Source organism: Furipterus horrens, unplaced genomic scaffold (genome assembly GCF_987537825.1).
Source record: "Furipterus horrens unplaced genomic scaffold, mFurHor1.1.pri manual_scaffold_2, whole genome shotgun sequence".
NCBI lineage: Eukaryota > Metazoa > Chordata > Mammalia > Chiroptera > Furipteridae > Furipterus > Furipterus horrens.
The window spans coordinates 12,041,674-12,062,499 of record NW_028327172.1 but is presented as its reverse complement, the minus strand read 5'-3'; the positions used below and the strand labels follow the sequence as shown (position 1 = coordinate 12,062,499).

Sequence of the window (20,826 nt, the reverse complement as noted above, 5' to 3'; positions counted from 1 at the left end):
AGCCCTGGTTCCACACAAACACAAACACAAGTCCACAGCTCCCCAGGTGGGCAAGAGGGGAATCGGACCCTCCATCAGAGGCGGAGAGGCTGGGGCAATGTTGGCCAGTCCTGCCCCCAGCTTGTCTGGGGCAAGGCGGTCGGTCCTCACTAGCCACACCCTCGTCTCTTTTCTTAAGTCTGTGTGTTGTGGTTACGCAAACCTCCCCATTGGTTTACATCTATACAGCTACTGATTATTAAGCACTTTCTATAGTTCATGGGGTTTACATTCATAATCTCCGTTAGTCCTCACATCAAATCACTATTCCCATTGTACAGATGAGGAAACTGAGGCACACAGATTAAAGCAGCCATCACCACGTGTTAGGATTGGAAAGACCCTCAGGAAGACCTTGTGGCCCTGCTGGCCCAACATGGCCTATGTCTCTGGGAAGGAGGGGCTGGATGATGGTGAGTACCCTGGTCTCTCCTTTGTGACTTCCTCCCAGACCACCCATCCCTGGTCCCAGGAGGATCTGTCCTCCCTGATGGTGGGGTGGACTATCTCCTCACTTGTCCTCACGGCCCTGACCTGCTGACCTCTTCCTCTCAGCTGATTTCTTCATGTGAGTTTAACATTAACCCAGAGGGGTCAGGACAAGCCTGCAGAGTCCCAGGAGCCGACACACTATGGCGCACGTCCGAGGGCTGTGGCTACCTGGCTGCCTGGTCTTCGTTGCCCTGTTTAGCCTTGTGCACAGCCAGCACGGTAAGGGGAGCTTGGAAGCTGGGACAGACTGGCAGACGGTGGGATGGGCCCATGGGCTGGGGTTCTTGCCCAAAGGATAACACAGAGCCAGCCTCCAGGTGGGCCTCTGCGCGTGGAATCCCGCTGAGAGGAGGAACCCGGTGCTCAGGGCTGGGTGGATGGTGACCGCTTCTCTCTTGCAATATGGGGAGTGGGCCAGGGGCGGCCAACCAAAGCAGGGGAGCTGCTGGGCTACTGTGAGCAGCCTTCTGGGTCCTGCCGCTGTCCCAGACATTTCCTTTTGGAAGCCAGCAGGGCAGGCCAGGCTTGCTTCCTGCCCTGACCATGTCCCACGCCCCTCCTACTGCAGTGTTCCTGGCCCCTCAGCAAGCGCTGTCGCTGCTCCAGCGGGTCCGGCGAGCCAACAGCGGCTTCCTGGAGGAGGTGCGCAAGGGCAACCTGGAGAGGGAGTGCCTGGAGGAGCAGTGCAGCTACGAGGAGGCCTTTGAGGCCCTGGAGTCTTCCACCGCCACAGTGAGGGCCGGGGTCCCTCTCCATGGGCCCAGCTCTAGGACTGCAGATGAGGGGAGCCAGGGATGTCCCAGCTCTTCGCTAATAACTAAGTTCATCTCGGGGCCCCGGTTCACTGGGCTGCCAAGAGGAACGACTCCTCTTTTCTTGGAGGTCCCCATGCCTGGCCCCAGGGCCCGTTGAGGCTCCAGGACATCAGGAGACCTCTCCGTGTTCAGATATGTGACTAAGTTGGGATCCCTGGAGCCCCTGGCCCCATGGCCTCAGCTTCTCTGCTAACTGTGTGCCACCCTTGGGGGTGGGACTCTGGTGAGGCTGGGAGCCCTTTCCCTTCCCGGGACTCTGCCTGGGCCCCGCTGCCAGGGACCCACACCCCCTCTTCTCCAGTCTACCCACCCAGGGGAGTGAGTCCCTTTCAGTCTTCGTTGGGGGTGGTAGAGCTCCCCTCCCCTCAAATATCTTTCTCCTCATTGGGCTTGGGCTTTTGGAAACAAAAGCAGGGAACTCCATCAGTGATGTCCCAGGGCTGCCCCTGTGCACCCAGGGTAAGGGGAAAGGAAAGTATAAGGAGAAGACATAACAGTTACGAAGAAATAAAACAAAACAGGGTCCTGCCACAGCCTCACACTCAGCCCTTGTTTTTCAGGACGCGTTCTGGGCCAAGTACACAGGTGAGCACTGGCAAAGGTCTGCTTCAGGAAGGGCGTCCTGGGGACACCAGGCAGAGAATGTTCTACTTTAGAGAATCTGGTTCCTCATTCAGCCATCCCCGACCCGTGCCTCTTTCCTTCCTTCCATTCATCACTCTGTTTCTGGATGCTGCCCCGCCCTTTACCTGAGCCTATCCTGTCCCAACTCTAATCCCAAAGGTGTTTCTGGGTCTTTTCCAGCTTGTGAATCAGTGTGGACATCTCGAGAAAAGCTTGGTGAATGTCTGGAAGGTGAGAAACTGACGCGGGGGTGGGGGGACAAGATACAAGGAGGACAGCCTGGAAGAAGACCAGAGTAGCAGTGGCCCAGCGGTGACAGCCCCTAGCATCTGACACTGCCTTCCTGTTCCTGTGGTCAAGGATGCACCTTTGCACCTGCCTCTGTGCCTGGCAGTCAATGAGATGAGTCCTATGAGAGGAACAAACGAATGAATGGATAATGAATTAATGTTTAAGGTCTCACTCTCATCCGGGCTCCTGTCCATGTCTGGCTCCCCCATGTCCCCAGGGCAGAGCTCCAATGATGTCACGGTCATTCTCCAAAACCTTGACTGTCTCCCCATTGCTTTCACAATAAAGCCCCAGCTTCTTAGCTGGCAGACTTTGCAGGTTCTAGCCTTCCCCTCCCCTTCTAGCCTCACCTCCTATCGCACCAACCATGAACCCAGACCCCCAGCTGAACTTCTTGAAACATGCCAAGATGGTTTGACTTCCTAGCCCTTGCTTACGTTTCTGTCTTCCCCTGAAGCAGCCATTACAATCTAGTGAAAACCTCCCTATCCTTCAAGGATTAGTTTAAATGCCCCGCTGAGCCTTTTGAATACACCAGTGGTTCTCAACCTTCCTAATGCCGCAACGCTTTAATACAGTTCCTCATGTTGTGGTGACCCCCAACCATAAAATTATTTTTGTTGCTGCTTCATAACTGTAATTTTGCTACTGTTATGAATTGTAATGTAAATATCAGATATGCAGGATATATGTTCATTGCTGCAAATTGAACATAACTAAAGCATAGTGATTAATCACAAAAACAATATGTAATTATATATGTTTTCCTATGGTCTTAGGTGACCCCTCCGAAAGGGTTGTTCAACCCCCAAAGGGGTCGCGACCCACAGGTTGAGAACCGCTGGAATACACTGTTAGTGTGACAGTAGGCTTCATAACAAGGAACTCTTTAATTACTGGCCATACTTTCATTAGTTAAATAACTTATTCAACAGACATTTTACTAAACCCTTGCTATGTGACAGACACTAAGTCAAGTGATGGGGTTCTTAAGAGAACCAAGGAGCTCACAGTTTCATAGGAAAACAAAAACACAAAAATCAAAGTGGTTGCTGGAAAAGTTTTGAGAATGCCAGAAGGAGGAGTCTTTAGTTTGCTGACAGAATCAGGGACAGCTCCCTAGAAGGAGCAGACTTTTACCTGAATTTGTGGGACGCACTGACAAACAAACAAGAGGGTATGCCAAGGCAAAGGAAATGGCATGTGTAAAGGCCCTGAGGCATGAGGAGCTAAGATGACAGGACAGGAAGACCAGGGCCAGACTAGGCCTTGTTCACTTGTTTATCCTGCTGGCCACGAGGAGCCATTCAACATAGGCTCCAGGAGGGCAGGGACCGCCTTGACTAGGACTGTCTTACTTATCTGTGTCCTGGCACAGGGCCTGTCAGAGGGCTGTCACAGGGTGGGCACTCAGCAAACATTTGCTGACTACTGTTAAATGGATTGGAAACTGTTGAGTGCAGAGAAGGTGCTGAGTAAATTCAGGTTAAGGGTCGTGAGCCAGAGGGAGCTTGGAGGGGGTGGACAGATGGAACTTTATAAGGAGAGGAGGGACAGATCTTCAGGATAAGAAAACTGGACTGGGGTCTCTGCAGGTAACTGTGCCGAAGGTCTGGGTATGAACTACCGAGGGAACGAGAGCTTCACCCGGTCAGGCATTGAGTGCCAGCTGTGGAGGAGTCGTTACCCACATAAGCCTGAGTGAGTGATGGGCAGGCCTGTCCACCAGCAGGCTGAGAACGGGGAGCAAGGAGACATGGGGCTCTGGGGTGGGGGAAGCACAGCCTCCCACTGAGCAATTTCCTTTTCCAGTATCAACTCCACCACCCACCCCGGGGCCAACCTGCAGGAGAATTTCTGCCGCAACCCAGATGGCAGCATCACCGGGCCCTGGTGCTACACCTCAGACCCCACCATGCGGAGGGAGGAGTGCAGCATCCCTGTCTGTGGTGAGCTCGGGTGATGAGTGGCCCATGGCCAAGGCCAAGGGGCCTCCATGGGGCCTGACAGCCTGGGACAGGAGCCGAGATCTTGACTGCTTTCGAGCAGGGGTTAGTCATTTGCCAGCTATTTGGGCCTGTTGGTTAGAGAAGTCAAGAGACCAGAGAGTTGGCTTCTAGCTTCTTTCCTCTCTCCCATCTTTACTTCCCTATGATCAAGCCTGTGGCTCATTCCAGATACATCTTCCTTCTTGCTCGAGGAGCTCTCCCCAACCATTTAAGGCCACGTGCCCTTTCTGAGCACCACAGAGCAAGCCTCATACAGCCCAGTCTTGCAAGATTGTGTCATTACTGGTTCTCATGACGTGTCAGTTAGCTATAGCCACAATAATGCTGCAAAACCCACAAAATCACAAACAGCCACAAAAGCTCAGGGGTATACACTGATGGCGTTTATTTCTCACCGGCTGGGGTGGCACTGCTCATCTGTCTTGGGGTCCATGACATAACCTGGGCTTGGCTGGTGGCTTTGCTTCAAATGATGGGTCCAGCTGAGCTTGGCTTCTGTGTGGGTCAGGTTCAGGTCTGCTCCACACGTACTCATTCTGGGGCCAAGGCTAAAAGGCACCGTCTTCCCACGGTGGGGGATGGCATACAAAACAGTGAGCAGAAATACACAACACGTCTTCAGGCCTAGGCTTAGAACTGGCAGTCAGTTCTGTCTACGGCCCATTGGCCAGAGGAACCACAGGGTCCAGGTCATGAGGTAGAGAAAGCATGCTGAAAACTGACCTACTGCCTGGTATAGAGATCCTTAGTTATCCCAGCTGTATTTCCCACTGTGCCCCTATGAAAACACAGAGACCTTCTTTAAAAACTCCAGGCAGCCCTGGCTGGTGTGGCTCAGTGGATTGAGTGCTGGCCTGCGAACCAAAGGGTCATGGGTTTGATTCCCAGTCAGGGCACATGCCTGGGTTATGGGCCAGGTCCCCAGTTGGGGGTGCATGAGAGGCAACCACACATTGACGTTTCTCTCTCTCTCTCTTTCTCCCTTCCTTCCCCTCTCTCTAAAAAGAAGTAAAATCGTTTAAAAACAAAACTAAACAAAAACTCAGGCAGTCACTCCCAATAGATTACAGACAGCCCTGTAATAGATTAAGGGGGTGAAACCTGGTCACCATCTCTGGCTTATGAGGCAGCTGACATTAATGGTGTTTATTTTGTTTAAACCTCTCCACAAGCCTGCAAGAACAGCCCTCGTGAGCCCTTTCGTAGGCAAACAAATTGAAGCTCAGACAGGTGGTCACCTGAGGTTAAGCAGGAAGGAGGCCGAAAGGCAGGGATTCAGATCCTGACAGTCAGGCTCCATGCGTGGTCCCACCCACTCTGCTCCTTTGCCTCCTCACCCACCAGGCAAAGGAGGCGTCACTGTGGAGCCGATCCCACGCTCAAGTGGCTCCACGGTGAACCTGTCACCTCCATCAGACCAGTGTGTCCCTGAGCGTGGCCGTCATTACCAGGGTCGCCTGGCGGTGACCACACTTGGGTCCCCTTGCTTGGGCTGGGCCAGCGAGCAGGCCAAGGCCCTGAGCAAGACCCAGGACTTCAGCCCGACTGTGCCGCTGGTGGAGAACTTCTGTCGCAACCCAGACGGGGACGAAGAGGGCGCGTGGTGCTACGTGGGCGGGAATCCTGGCGACTTCGAGTACTGCGACCTGGACTATTGCGGTGAGAGGCCAGGGCTGCGGGCCTGAGCCTGGCGGCCACGGCTGGCGGGAATACCAAGGACAGCCCTCCCTAGTCTCAGGGCCACCGCGTGCGAGTCCGCCCGTTGCAGCCGTCCCTCACCCGGGTGGGAGTGGGCTTTATCCCCGTCCCACAGCTGAGTACGCTGCGGCCCCGAGGTTACGTTGCCTAGTAACCCAGGTGCTCTTGAGCTCTAAACCACCCGACTCCGAGGCCAGCCCGCGGCTCGGGGAGGTCCGGGGCTGGGTGAGCGGCGGCCGGGGCCCGCCCTAGCCGCAGCCTGGGTTCCTGCAGAGGAGCCCGTGGAAGAGGTGGCTGGCGAGGAGCTGGACCCAGATGGCGCCGTCCAGGGACGCACCACGGCCGAGGAGTTCCAGCCCTTCTTCAACGAGAAGACCTTCGGCGCCGGGGAGGCAGGTGAGGCGGCGGCAGGTGCGTGCGGGGCCCTGGGGCCGGCCCTGCGCTCGGCCCGGCCCCTCACCGCCCGGCTTGCTCTGCAGACTGTGGGCTGCGGCCGCTGTTCGAGAAGGAGTCGAAGGAGGACAAAACGGAGCAGGAGCTTCTGGCGTCGTACATCGAGGGGCGCATCGTGCACGGTTGGGACGCGGAGATCGGCCTGGCGCCCTGGTGCGTCCCTGACCGCAGCTACCTTCACTCTGGCTGGAGCCCCCGCCCCTGCCCCCCGCGCTGGGAGGCTTCTCCCCCCTCACGGGCCTAGGCTCACGGATAATGGAAGCTCAGCGCCAGCGTCTCCTCCAGTCTCACAGCAGCCTTTTGAGATTGGGTTTATCGCTTCTTATATGCAGAAGGCATAGCTGAGGCCTGGGGACTTTAAGGGACACTGCTAATGGACAGCTCTGGGGTTTGCAGAACTGGGTTCAAGTCCACAGCAGGACTGGACCCCAGAGGTGGGCTGAGCAGCGCTACTCTGGACTGGAAGAAGCTGGGACAGGTGCCAAAAGCAGGAGACCCCAGTCCCCAAAAGTGGCCAGGTCAATCAGAGGTCGGGGCCCAGCGGGCAGTTCTGTCCAGTTAGTTCTTAAAAACGGGACTTTCAACTTCTAGGGCTGGTGAAGGCGCAGCTCCCCAGCGCTAAGGCTTCCCATGCTCCCCGCAGGCAGGTGATGCTTTTCCAGAAGAGCCCCCAGAGGCTGCTGTGCGGAGCCAGCCTCATCAGTGACCGCTGGGTCCTCACCGCTGCCCACTGTCTCCTGTACCCACCTTGGGACAAGAACTTCACTGAGAATGACCTCCTGGTGCGCATCGGCAAGCATTCCCGCACCAGGTACAGAAGCGGGGGCCGAGGGGAGTCTGGCGGGGGTCTCAGCCCTCCGGAGGGATGGCGAGGGCTCTGGGACACTGGACCTCTCTCACAGTGGAAAGCCCAGCAGCCTCTGCCGCAGAGCCCACGTGGCCACGTCCTGACCCAGGCTTGGAGCTGGAGGCAGAGAAACTGAGACTTGGCTGAGAGCGAAATCCCGGCCTGTCCTTAGCTCCCCTGCAGATGCCAGGGCAAGGCCCAGGGTGACTTCTGAAAAGAGGCTCTTTGAACCAGAGCCTACGACAAAGGCCTGTATGCCTTTAGGCTGGGAGGAAGCTACCAGGGAGTTGCCAAGTGCCACCTTGCTGATGGCCTGCCAGTCCCCCTGGCTCCCAGACCGGAGGGCAGACAGTTTCCTTCCTCAGGTAACAGCTGCCTTTTACTGAGCGACTTATGGCTTCTCCATTTCTTGCCGGGGTCTGCACAGGTATGAGCGAGGCATTGAAAAGATCTCCATGCTGGAAAAGATCTACATCCACCCCAGGTACAACTGGAGGGATACCCTGGACCGCGACATCGCCTTGCTGAAGCTGAAGAAGCCCATCGCCTTCAGCAAACACATCCACCCCGTGTGCCTGCCTGACAAGGAGACGGCAGCCAGGTGCGGCAGCCAGGGGTGCCGCTAGCTGAGGAGTCGGGGCTGGGTTCTGGGCCTGCCTGCCCCTGCCTTGCCGACGGTCCTTCCTTTTTCCAGGCCTCAGTGTCTTGGAACAAACCCGCAAGTTCTTTCTGCACTGCTGTTTGAGATTCAAGTCTCTAAGGGGTGGTGTTGGGGCCAGAGGCTCCTGGAGGGGTCGGTTCTCACTAGGTCCGTTTCCCTTCCCCAAAGGCTGCTCCAGGCTGGATACAAAGGACGGGTGACTGGCTGGGGCAACTTGAGGGAGGTGTGGACAGCCAGCGAGGCCGACGGGCAGCCCAGTGTCCTGCAGGTGGTGAACGTGCCCATCGTGGAACGTCCGGTGTGCAAGGCCTCCACTCGCATCCGCATCACTGACAACATGTTCTGTGCTGGCAAGTGCCTGGGGGTGGCTTGGCAGGAGGGAACCTCAGGGCCTCGGGGCTGGGGGAATGGAGACGTGTTAAGAGCACAGACCTGTTCAGGTCCCGGCTCCAGTCACTTACAAGCCATGTGACTTTGGGCAAAGGCATTTGTCCTCTTGGATGCTCAGTTTCTTCCTCTATAAAATGGAGATGAAAGCCTCTATTCCAGAAGATTGTGTGAGGGTTCAGTAAGGGTACACAGTGTTAGGCGTAGTGTGGTTCCCTGGTTAAGTTGTCGGTACATGAGAGCCCAGAGAGCGGCATGAAGCCGTGGGGGCAGGGCAGAGAAAAAGCCATTCATTTGTTCAGTCATTCAGCAAAAGCTATTGAGTGCCTGCTGTGATCCAGGCAGTGTTCCAGTGTGTACAACAAGGACCCAAACAGGCAATGCCCGTGTCTTCAGAGAGCTGCTTTCCTAAGGAGCGAGTGTCTGTGAACAGATCTAGAGTAGCCATCCCTGCGAGGAAGAAAAAGGAGGCAGAGTAAAGGAGAGAGAGATGGCTGCAGAAGGCTGGAGAAGCCCTGTTGGAGCCGACATTTGAGCAGAGGCTGGAAGAAGTGAAGGAGAGAGCCAGTCTAGGGGATGTGTCCTACAGGCTGAGGGGACAGCAGGTGCAAAGGCCCTGAGGTGGAGGTGTGCTTGGTGTGTCTGAGGAAGAGCAGGGAGGCCTGAGTGTCTGGAGTTTGGTAGCAAATACAGGAAGGATAGCAGTAGATGAGGGGAGAGAGGTGGGTACTTCCCTTAGGGCCTGGAAGGACTTTGGCTTTTACTGAGATAAGCGATTGGAGGGTTTGGGACAGGTGAATATATGGTCTAACAATTAAAGTTTTTTTGTTTACATTTTAGCGTAATTTCAGACTCACAGAAAAGTTGTAAAAATAATACAAAGAATTCCTGTATACCATCACTGAGATTCTGCCACCTCCACTTTGTGAGGAAATAGTACATATGGTGCCTTTTTACCCGTGTAATTGAGTATTTCCCATAAATAGGGACATTCTCTTACATAACCACAGTATTGTTACTAAATCAGAAAGTTCATGATGATACAATACCATTGCCTCATCTGCAGGCGCTATCCAAATGCTTGCCACTGTCTGACTTGCTAATGTCTCTTAGAGCAAGAGACACAGAATGTATCTGTCATCTGAGATCCAATCCGGGATTTCCACTCTATTTAATTGTCAGTCTTTGTCTTCCATGATGTTTACATTATTCACGAGTGCAGGCCAGTGAATCTGCAGACGGACTCTCCACTGGGTTTGGCTAAGGTGTCCTTGAGATCGGATCCCAGCTAAGGGCTGTTGTATTCTCAGTGGGTCCCATTAGCGGGCAGGGAATGTCCTTCTGTCTCATAACTGGTGAGATGAACTCTGACCTCTGGTTAAGGTGGTGTATGCCTCTGCCAGGTTTCTCATTGTCAAGTTCTGTTTTCTCTTTATAATTAATAAATATCTTGTGGGCAGAAACTTTGATATGGTTTATCCTGTTTCTTATCAAATTGTTCTCCCAACTCTAATGGCGGCCAAATGGTGATTTTTCGAATTCTGTCATTTCTGCATTTATTAGTTAGTATTTTATGGTAGGGAAGACCTCTTCTTTCTTTCATTCTATCCATGTGGTCTCACGGGGCCTTGCTTTATTTTAAGGGTTATAACATGTTACGGTCATTATCTGTTTTGATGTTCAAATTATCCCAGACATGGCCAGGGGGAGTCACTGCAGCCAGGCTTCTGCGACGTTTGGACATGTCCCTGCCATTCTCTGGGTGCTTTCTTACTTTTGGCACAGAAAGATGTTCCTGGTTCATCCTACTTTCCTTCTAGGGGAGAATGGTAGTTAGCAACCAAGATCTGGGTGGTAGGTGTGTATGCTGCTACCGCGGTGTTGCTGTGTCTGGGCCCTCTCAGCAGGAAGCACTAGAAATGCGGATTATGCACACCACCTATATCTGTTCTTTCTTTCTGTCTGTCTGTCTGTCTAAAACCATGAGTTCAGACTGAAACCTCTCCTTGCAGTCCAATAGGGTTCGCTTCCCGCTTTGCACATGTATAACTCCTTGTTGACAGCGAGAAACCCGACTCCTCCATAGCTGCGACAAACAATCTCACAGAGTTCAGCCTTTCTTCAGCTGTTTCTGTCCTTAGCCTGAGGGTGTATAATTGAAATACTGGGTTCAAAAGTAACTTGGGGTAGTTCTCCCCTACCCCAACCTCTGTGTTACTTATTTAAAGTTGTGTTTCATTTGGGGCTCCCTCCCATCTTTGTTGTTTTTATTTGTTTACTTTTGGAGTATTCCCATGGTTCTAAAACTCAAGATATTTTGAAACAGGCACTCAGAAAACTGACACCCCTTTCCCCCTGCATCCTTTCCATCCCATCTCCATCCAGGCCCTGTAGTTAGCTAGTCTCAGCAGTGAATGTTTATTCTTCCTGTGTTCCCTTCTGCACAAATGAGCAGACACATGTATGTTTTCTTAGTCCCTTTTCTTATATATAGGGTAGCATACCATAGATATTCTCTTCTACTTTGCTTTTTTTTTTTTTACTTTATGTAGCCTAGAAATTCACTCCATATTGGTTATAGAGTTTTTCCTTATTCTTGAATGTGGCTATTAAAAAACCTTTTTAATACTCCATTATGTGGAGGTACCCATAGTTTATTCAAGCATCTCCTGTATATGGGCATTTAGGTTGTTTCCAATTGAACATCTTTTCATATGCTTAGGGACCATTTTTATATCATTTTTTGTGAATTGTCTGTTCATTTTTTTTTTTTTTTGGTCTGTTTTTGTCTCTTTCCCATCAATTTTTAAGAGTTCTTCACCTATTAGTGATATTAGGCTGTTATTTGTGATATGTGTTGCAAATATTTTCTCCCACTTTGTTTTTTAATCTTCATAACTTTTGCCACGCAATTAAAAAAAATTATGTAGTCATATTTATTAACAGAGTTAGAAAATCCTTCCTTATGCTTAGGTGGTAGAGCAATTCACGTGCTTTCTTCCAGAACTTGGTTTCTTTTCTCTACATTTAGATCTTTGAGTTATTTGGACTTTGTGCTTGTGTATGATGCAAGGTATGGACTGAATTGATCTTTTTCCAAATGGTTCACCAGCTATCCACACCATTTATTAAAAAGTCTATCTTTTAAATCACCTTTGTTGCATACTAGATTTCTATGTGTACTTCAGACTTTCTATTTGGAAGACATTCTATTTGGTTCTTCTGGTCTATTGTTCATTATATTAAAACACTGTATTGTTTTAATTAGAGGACTCAGAGTATGTTTAACACCTGGTAGGGCTTGTCTCTCGTGGTTTCTTTTCCAGGGTTTTCCTGGAAATTTTTGCTTATTTGTTTTCCCATGTGAACTTTGGTATGAACTTGTCTAGCTTCATAGAAAGGACTGTCGGTATTTTTATTGGGATTATGTTACATTTAGAAATTAATTTAGGAAGAACTGGCATCTTTTTGCTATTGAGTCATTTTATCCATGGACGAGAAATGTCTCCCCATTTGTTCAGGTCTATATTGTACCTTTTTATAGTAATACAGTGTATTAGGACTTTTTCCCCTTGGCACTTTATTTTATATATTTATATTTTTCTTGAGCAAATAGTGGTGCCAAAAATGAACAAAAGCTACCTAGGAATGTGACTTATTCATTAGGCTTATTTATTTTTCAATTCTATACCTTATTAATTTTTGCTTTTACCTTTTCAAAAATTTTCTTATGCTTTTTTTGGGTTGACTGTGTTCTCTTTCTAACCTTTTGAGCTGACACTTTGGTTAATTTATTTTTGATGCTTAATTTTTATTGAGTAGGGCTGTGTATTTTTCCTCTTCATAGAAAACACTATATAGTATTTTATTATTTTCTAGAAATTCTGTAATTTCAGTTTGTATCTTTCACCCAAGAGTTGTTTAATAAGTGGTTTTTAAATTCCCAGATGGGAGGGCCTTTTGTAGTTTAATTTTGTTAATAATTTTGAGTTTCACTGCATTACAATCTGAGAGTATTATCTGTAATATTTCTACTTTATGGAACTGACTTTTTTTTTGAGACAGTTGTTGGATTAATTTCTATGACTATTATATATGTGTTTGAGGTGTGTAGGTGCGTTCTCTTAGGCTCATGTCATTTAAAATATAGTCATAAATGTACCTTGTCACTTATTATTTATATCCTTATTTTCAGTTCATTTGACCTGTTTTGTATTCAGCTTGGTGGGTTAAATTCTAATATTAATGTATTTCTGTCTCCTTGCATTGCTTGTAGTTGTTTTTTTAATAAATGTGATTGCTGTGTTATTTGGTGCAGATAATCATAACTGTTATTCATTCATTGTAAATTGTAGCTTTTAGCTTTATATGTGTCCTTTATTTTCACTTTTAGGATTACTGTCTCTGCTCACTTTTTGTTTCCACCGGCCTGATACACGTTTGCCCATCTCTTTGATTTTAGCCTTTGTGAATCACTGTTTGTTACATATAGCATAGTTATGTCTTGCTTTATGGGTCAAATTAAAACCTTTTTCTTTTCTAATAAATTAAGCCCATATATATATGATTGAATTAGTAGTAACTAATTATTTTGTAATATTTACGTGTGTCATGTTTCATTTGCTGTGTTTTTCCCTATGTGACCTTTTCTTTAAAAAAATGTTTAGGAAAGTTTACATTTTTGTTCTACTGATTATCTTTGGACTGACTTACACCTTTTCGAAATGCCCTTTGTTCCTTTTCTTTTGTAATCTTTTAGTTGTAACTCCCACTTATTGGCTATGAACAGTCAGTGAGTTTAATTTCCTGTTTCTTCTCTCATTTTTAGCTGCACTTTTTTCTACTTGTCAGAACAGTTTGTCCTGTTGCCGAAGCGTCTGCCTCAGTTGGATGAAGCTTGTCTGCGAGTAGATTCTCCAGGAAGGGTTTTGAGTGTAGAATTTCCTGAGTTCTTATACAATTATTTTTCTGTAGCCGTGACACCTGACAGCCTGGTAGCATACCAAATCCATGGTTCACATTTTCCTTCCTTGAATTTGTTTGAAAATATAGCTTGATTGTTGAGGGCTTTGTATGTTGTTTTTGAAAAGTCTGATGTCAATGTAATTCTTTTGCTTGGAGGCCTTTGAGGGTTTTCTTCCTCTCTGCAGTCTGTTTTATTAGGACACATTTTAGAGTTGAGGGCTTTAGGTCAGTGTGCCAGGTGCCCAGGGGACCTTTCAATCTGTACATCTGATCTTGCGTTTCTGTGAAGTTTGGTTGGATAATGTAAATATTAGTTCTTTTTCACTGTTTTGTTATTCTTCTTGAGGGACTCAAATTTCTTCTTTGGTCTGAGTTTCATTTCAACCCCTTTTTTCCATTTTTTTTTTTTCTTGTTTTGTCCATGTATCTTACATTTTTGAATTTTTGAGATGAGGTGTTTTGTCACGTTCCAAAGTTTGCTTGAGGAAATTTAATTCAGTTCCAGTTTTCTTCTGTTTCATAGTTGTGTTTTGGGGGAGAGTTTTTATTAGCCGAGGTGTTTTTGTTCTTATTTTTGCTTCCCTATAGTATCTTTGTATGAGTCTCTTTCATTTTCATCTAGTCATTTTGTAGATTTAGGGTTATTTACAAGGGTTTACATTTCAATTGGGTTTATATTTCAATTGCACGTTTTTGTTTTTAAATCTATGTAGATATTTTCCCATCCTCATCGCCCCATAAGTTTTAAGATTAGGTGTCCAATTAGATATGTTAGGTTGACTTGAAGTTTGGGTGCTGTGGTTTTTCTGTGTCGCTTCTGTTGTTCATGTCGTTCTGCGTTGTTTGAGGAGGACATGTGGGGAGGTTTGGATAAAGGCAGCCATTGTCCTCGGCTACCTGCAAGTCTAACATTTTTAAGTCTTCTGCCTGTTGGATGGAGAACTGATTGTAGGGGGGGAAAGCAGAATTAGTTCCGGGTAGAACCTGTGATGTGACCAGGGTTAGAACTGGTGAGACACGGTTGGATTTGGATATATGGTGAGGTGAGAGCTGACAAGATTTGCAGAACTGGTGGTGGGGGCGGGCCAGGGAACGAGAAGCGTCAAGGATGACTAGAAAGGGCCCGGGAACACTTACCTGGTACGTCTCTTGAAGGGGCTGGAGCATGAGGTATGCTCCTGAGTACTGCTGTTCTCTCTCAAGGTTACAAGCCCGATGAAGGGAAACGAGGGGATGCTTGTGAAGGTGACAGTGGGGGACCCTTCGTCATGAAGGTAAGCTAGCTTCTCTAAAGACCAGGAGCTGGTGGGGCTATGTTGTACCAGGGTGGGTGAGGAGGGATCCCGGGGTTCAGGAATAGCTGCCCAATAGGGTAATGCTGACCCTACCCTGGACTTGACCACTGGAAATGCCGTGTTTCTTCCTCAGAGCCCCTTTAACGGCCGCTGGTATCAAATGGGCATCGTCTCGTGGGGTGAAGGCTGTGACAGGGATGGAAAATATGGCTTCTACACACACGTGTTCCGCCTAAAGAAGTGGATACAGAAGGTCATTAATCGGTCTGGAAGTTAGGGGGCCACCCACGTTCTAGGCTCCCCACTGTAAGATCACAGAAACCAATCCAGGGAAAATTATTTTCGTGGTTTGTTCCTAAAACGACGTTTCTCAATAAAAGTGACTCTCTCTGAGCCTCAGTGCTTCCAGTGCTGCTCACGGGCGGCTCAGGCAGAGCTGGTCCCATGACTGGATATGATGAGAAGGGAGATGTAGTTATGAGTGTGCCATTTCCCTTGTTGTCTAGGTCATTTATATCCTGAATTTTCAGCTCATTGGGTCTGTCCGTACATATGGCTCTTCCTGTTGCGTGCACGTGTATTAGTCGGGGCACTAGGCACTATAGCCTACGGCAGATGTGGATGGCAGTGTCTTGCCTGGTGTGAACTGCTGATCAGTTGGTAACTCTCTGGACTGTGTGGAGAAGGGTCATCCCTGAGCTCGGAGGGGAAGAGTGAAGCCTGAATGCCTGTCTTAGGTGCAGGAAGGGGAGATGAGCCGGGATGCCACATGGTTACCATTCTTGGTCTGGGATCTTCAGCTAAGATCTTTAGACTTCATGGTTTAAAGCAGGAAGGGACCTAAGGTAGGTACCTTTGCTACCACTCCTCCTTTTCCCCCCTTCCCTCTTTAATATAATACATCAGGGAACAGACTTAGGTGTGAGTTCCTTGCCCTCATCCTTTGGTTCCGGTTGACCAGAAAGCAGAGTAAAAACTGGGAATTCAGTGAACTTGCAGTATCTTCCCAGCCTGGAGCTTGAGCCAGAGCAGGGAGGAGGGATTAAGAATTTTAATACCCCAAGTCTGCTTTATAAACAAGGGTGCCTTCTCACAGGGCTGCCTCCCTTGTCACATTGCTGTCAGCATTGTGAGCTCAGGGCACTCTTGTTTTCCAAATTAGCTGAGCTAATTCCAGACCCAAGCACAGTAATTCTTCCTAAATACGTCCTTCCACTATAGCAATGAACTCCTCCACCTCCCCTTCAGGGAACGCCTACCCCCGTGTCCCCATTCTGACGGAGAGGCAAGCTTCATTCCAGGCAGCGTGGGGGCCACCTGAAAACCATGACCAGAATCAAGAAAGGACTCATTTTCCATCACCCTTTCATTTCCTGAACAAAAGGGAGTCTAGAAAATTTCCTTAAACTTGATGATTGGCCAAAAGGTCTCCCATCTGAATACAGACCCTCTTAGTCCTTACAGAGTGTTTCTGATTGTGGAGGGAGGCCCTGCGGAGTTCATTCCAGAGATGGCTCCTCGGTTCACTTTGCAGTCCTCACGCACACTGAGCGGGAAGCCACTGTTAACGCAGACTCAGTGACTCCGATGCCCGGGCAGGAAGCTTCTAAGCTCTCCCCTACTCCTTCAGAGAAGGAAAACTCTGATTCCAAAAAACCTCCGCTGCCTTGCGGCATACCTCTTCAGGGGAAAGGCTAAGGGAGTAAACCCCGACAGAAAATCCGGAGCCGGAGTCCCTAAGGCGGTTTGACGTTGTAGTCAACACCGGCAACTCCTGCGGCGCACCTGAAGCCAAGCTGTATTGACTCCGTCTTTCCCTTGGACCCTTCAGCTGCGAAGAGAGGGGGGGTCTGCTGCATGGGCAACAGCAGACCCTCCATATCACCCTGCCCAGGCTCTGTAGCTTCAGCTTCACTGGAGAGGACACTCCAGCGTCATCGCAAGATGTCGATTCAACACGGGAAGAGACAGATACCGTGTCACTCCCGAGTTGGACTGCACAGCCATTCTCGGCGGTGCAGATAGACTCTTAAGAAGCTACACCATCGTCTCTCGAGACGGACGGCTGCCAACTCCTTCAGTTAAGTGACCCGAGCCCAGCTGCAATGTGGGAACCACTGTAGCCCAGCCCAGCCCAGCCCGGCACAATCTTGTGTGCATTTGGGCAGCAACAAGGCAGGAAGCCTACGAGCTCCTTGGAACCGTAGTGATGCTGTGGGGGAAGCCATGACCCAACCTCAACTGGGAAGAACAAGGTTTCTTTGCTCCCCTAGGAGCTGCATGCGGAAAGCAGGAAAGGTGAGTTCCTTCTGTTCCAAAAGAGCAAAAGTCAGGGCCACATCTGAGTCAAGAAAAGGTGGAGATTCTTAGGCAAATTGTTTTAATCTTTCTTTAACCGGCTGAATACCAAGCTGGTTCCTAGAACAGGTGACAGAAAGTTTCCCAATACTCCCAGATATGGAGTCTCTTGGGAGACAGGTATAGTTAATGCAAACTTTATTTATAAAAGACTCTTAAATTAGTTGTATCATGCCATGCATTCATACAGAATACAGTGACCCTTCAGGGCTACAGGGAGAAGAGCTCACGAACTCAAAGGAAGACTATCAAAGGGTTCCTAAGTTAAAAGCTAGGAAAGATTAAGACAACTTTACAAATGAGCAAGTAAAAAGAAAAAGGACAGGGAACCTAGTCTGAGCTGAGCGGAGGGCAGCTGTTTACAAGTCTGTACACTAAACTAATACGCAGACAGTCTCCTAGAGAGGCCGGAGCTGACGGAGAAGCAGAGTATGTACAAACGCTGTGCCACGGCTCCTCCCCAGATCCACGGTTGGGTACAAATGACCAGTTCGTGTCCACCAGGCCCGCCGAGGCCCCTGTAAACTATGAGGACTCTAGTTTAGTGAACTAAAGCTGTGGGGGCCAGGAGGGGCAGCTTCATTTGCGGCTGCTCTTTATTCTCTCCAGTCTTTTTTTCAAGTCATCAATGTTAGCTGTGGAGGAGGAGGGTGCGGCCGTGGGCCCCGAGGAGTGAGTCTGGTTAGAATCCAGGTCCGAGTGCTGGTGCTGCTCCCGGGCCTCCCGGAGCTGGGAGAGTTTGCTGTGCAGCATGTCTGTGGAGGAGGCGACGGGAGGGGTGGCTGGTTTGGAGAGCAAAGAGGTCAGCGGAGGCCGGTCATCTTGCTGTCGAGAGAAGAGGAGACCCTGTGTGAGGCCAAGAGGGGGCCCCGGAACAACACATACGAAGAAGGGCCGCTTCTCCAGGCCGGCCCGCCCCCGCCCCCTACCCAGGCAAAGGAGCAGCACCTTCGTGTTGTCCAGACCACATCGCTGCCGGAGGATTTTTAGCCTTTCCAGGTAGACAGACGGTCCCACCTCTTCTCCATTGGTGTTACCTATGGAGGACACAGTGCTTGTGGGAGCAGGCACGCACGTGACCTCCATCTGAGGGGAAATGCCTAGAGGAGATGTAGAAAAGAGTATTCAGACACACACTCCCCCCGCACTTCTAGGCTGCCCTCATTAATCTGCCACCAAAGGGAACGCTTTGGGGCTTGGAGACTTCATGACTAAAAGTCCACTAGAACCAGTCTGGAGTTGGTAATTTAGGGTGCGCAGAAACATACAAGATAAGATTAGTGAGAAACTCAAGAACTGATACAGAGGAGCAGATTAAGACGGGCCATCCGTCTATACCGTGGGCTCTGGGGCTGTAGCCTATAACCCTACAGCTGACCTGGGCCATCCAAAAAGCCTAAGCTACTGCTGAGGACACGGTCAGGTCCCAACTGAAGAACCTAAGGGCCCAACGTGTCTGGAAGAATTAGACCAGGTTCAGGCCACGTGACACAAGGGGGAAAGCTCTTATTGAAACTGGGAGCAAGGAGCTCAAGCCTACAGGATATTCATGAGGAAGAGGGGGAACCCGAGATGTCCAACAAAGAGACAAAGAAGGGCTAGGGACTAGGAGCTGGAATCCTCGCACTGAGATCAATATTCTGGTAGGAGGGAGGAAAACCAAAACTGAAAGAATCCATCACAGTTCCTAAATTTCTCAGAAGGAACAATCACAACAAGCAGACAGTTCAGACGACCAGTTTGACATCAATGAAAAGGCACTGCATTAGCTAAAAAGATCACTTACAGGGAAGATACCCTTCCTCATGGTAAGCAGGAAAGTAGAACATCAGACATACAGATGAGGACACGAGGGGTGAAAAATGAGAGAAGAATAACGTAAAAGCCCACACTGCTGGAGGCTCGAGCGCCTGAAGGCACGGAGGCACCGAGTGGGGCCGCACGCCTGTGCTGCGATGCACTGTTCAGGCCCAAAGCGGCCATTAAGTGCCCAACAGCAGCAGGAAGGACTTCGGAAATGAGAAAAGGAGGCTTCACCCTCATCAGCCAAACCCCAGCCCGTCCTCACGTGCTGTGCTATGAGACAGCCTGCTCCCTGCGGATCGAGAAAAGGACCGGAAGCCATTAGAACAGTAACAAAAATGCCTTGAGAACACGACCGAAGCTTCAGCCTAGCAAGATACACGGTGAGAGAATAGGACCGGAAGCTGAAATCACAAAGGGACACAGCTTTACAGGCCAACGCATTCCGGGACATAGGAGCAGGTGAGGTTCTTTGGACTCAAGCACTAAATGCAGGACGAACGTGCGAGTTTCACCCTGCGCGGGGAGAGGAAGCTTTTGCAGTTGGGTCTTTCTGGGGTTTAAGGCTCTTGACAGCTATTTTCTATTAACGGACACCTCCCAAGTAGCAGCAATTCTCCGACGCTGGCTTTTTTTCCCGTGGGAACAGTAACATTTCAGCTTAACACAAGGCTAAGCATTCATTCATATCATTCAACAAATATGTACCGAGGGTTTACTATGTGCCAGGCAACAGAGCAGACAAACATCTTTACCCTCGGTGGATTTCCCACTCTGCGCCGTACGGTGTGCTGTGGAGAGTGAGGGTGGGCTGCCAGTTTTAAGCAAGGGCTCACTGAGGTAGTACTTGAACAAAGACCTCGGGCAGGACCGGGAGCAGGGAAGCTCAGTCTACACATAAGCAGCAGCCGGCGCAAAGGCCCTGCCTGGTGGTGCTGGCGTGGATGGAAGTCGGAGAGCAGCAGCAGAGGAGGTTCCAGAGCTGTTAGGCGCATATGGTGCAGGGCCTCACAGACGCGTGTAAGGCCTTTTGCCTTTACTGAATGAAAGGGAGAGCCTTTGGAAAAGTGTTTGAGCAGCTTTGCTTTGAGGCTGTGTGTGGAAATAACAGAGGGAGGCAAGAGTGGAAGCGGGAGAGCAGACAGAAGGGGAGGGCTCCCGTGCAGACCAGGGCAGGAGCACAGAGGTGAGAAGGGGGGGGGGGGGGGGTTCTGCGTATAGTTTGCAGACAGAGCCAAAAAGATCTCCTGACAGAGGAAAAGAAGACCAACTAAAACTCTGGGTCTGAGTAAACTGGAAGGACAGGCACCATCAACCGCGAGAGAGAAGAATGAAATGGAGCAGGTCTGAGGGAACAGCAGGAGCACAGCCTCTGACACGTTGGGTTTACGATGTCTATTAGAAGCCCAAGTGGAGACGTCACGCAGGATGTATCAGTCAAGGTCAGGAAGGAGGTCTGAGCTGCACGTCAAACCAAACTGGGTCTTGCTGGCATAAGTACTATTTCAAGTGATGAAAGTAGATGGATTAGTTAAGGGAGTGAGGGCAAGAAAGAGGAGGTGGTTGTGGACTGAACTCCAGGGGACACCATAGACCTCAGGAGCAGGAAGAAGGCCCGGCAGGTGGAAGCCAAGAGCACGGGGAACTGGTTCAAGGGCAGGAAGCTTGCCATTCTTGAACACTGATGATGGGTCAAGCAGGTGACAGCGCTGACCACTGTCCATAGCAATGTGATTACCAGTGATCATTAAGTACTGAGGTGCATGGTTATAAATTTAAACCAATCAAAATCTGCTGCTGAGCTGGGGGCTAATCTGACTCATTCCCGGAGCTGCCAGAGGAAACCGTACCTGTGGAAGTGGGAATGCGGCCTTTGCCCTCCCTCTCCATCTCAATCACCCGAAGGCCTCTCTCAACATAGCTCTGGAAGAACTGGGAGGAGTTTTTCAGAAATGGTTCAATGTCGGCATCTGAATATTTCTTCTTATATTCATATAACTCTGCTAGGCCCTGGTTAACGAGATAAGGGGGGGGTGCTAGTTAGTGACCCTTTTCCATACCGCAGATCCCCGCCTGGTTCCACCCTTTC

The 20,826-nt window shown here is 49.7% G+C and overlaps 2 protein-coding genes across 5 annotated transcripts in view; one reads left to right on the top strand and one right to left on the bottom strand.

Moving 5' to 3' along the window:
* The first annotated feature begins 602 nt into the window (after positions 1-602).
* F2 (coagulation factor II, thrombin) lies at positions 603-14,969 on the top strand. The gene is made up of 14 exons (XM_090261814.1): positions 603-750; positions 1,100-1,263; positions 1,907-1,931; positions 2,151-2,201; positions 3,857-3,962; positions 4,074-4,210; positions 5,615-5,929; positions 6,242-6,364; positions 6,448-6,574; positions 7,065-7,232; positions 7,696-7,869; positions 8,098-8,279; positions 14,485-14,555; positions 14,710-14,969. Exons 1-14 carry the CDS (start codon positions 672-674, stop codon positions 14,851-14,853), a joined length of 1,866 nt encoding a protein of 621 aa, XP_090117940.1. The 5' UTR covers positions 603-671; the 3' UTR covers positions 14,854-14,969.
* Positions 14,970-17,055: 2,086 nt separating this feature from the next.
* Positions 17,056-20,826, bottom strand: part of CKAP5 (cytoskeleton associated protein 5) — an 84,003-nt gene continuing 80,232 nt past the window's right edge. For 3 of the 4 annotated variants that reach the window (XM_090261798.1, XM_090261804.1, XM_090261802.1), the window contains exons 42-44: positions 20,588-20,747; positions 17,883-18,034; positions 17,056-17,759 (exon numbers count right to left, since the gene is read on the bottom strand). In XM_090261798.1, the coding sequence (XP_090117924.1) occupies positions 17,514-17,759; positions 17,883-18,034; positions 20,588-20,747 (558 nt within the window). In that variant the 3' untranslated portion in view covers positions 17,056-17,513. The remainder of the gene's footprint in view (positions 17,760-17,882; positions 18,035-20,587; positions 20,748-20,826) is intronic. The other variant, XM_090261809.1, reaches the window with a different exon arrangement.

Coding starts and splice junctions, on each gene's coding strand:
- F2 (XM_090261814.1), top strand. CDS start 672: ATGGCGCACGTCCGAGGGCTGTGGCTACCTGGCTGCCTGGTCTTCGTT. Junction 1,932..2,150: donor GTTCTGGGCCAAGTACACAG/GTGAGCACTGGC, acceptor GGTCTTTTCCAG/CTTGTGAATCAGTGTGGACA. Junction 3,963..4,073: donor CGTTACCCACATAAGCCTGA/GTGAGTGATGGG, acceptor TTCCTTTTCCAG/TATCAACTCCACCACCCACC.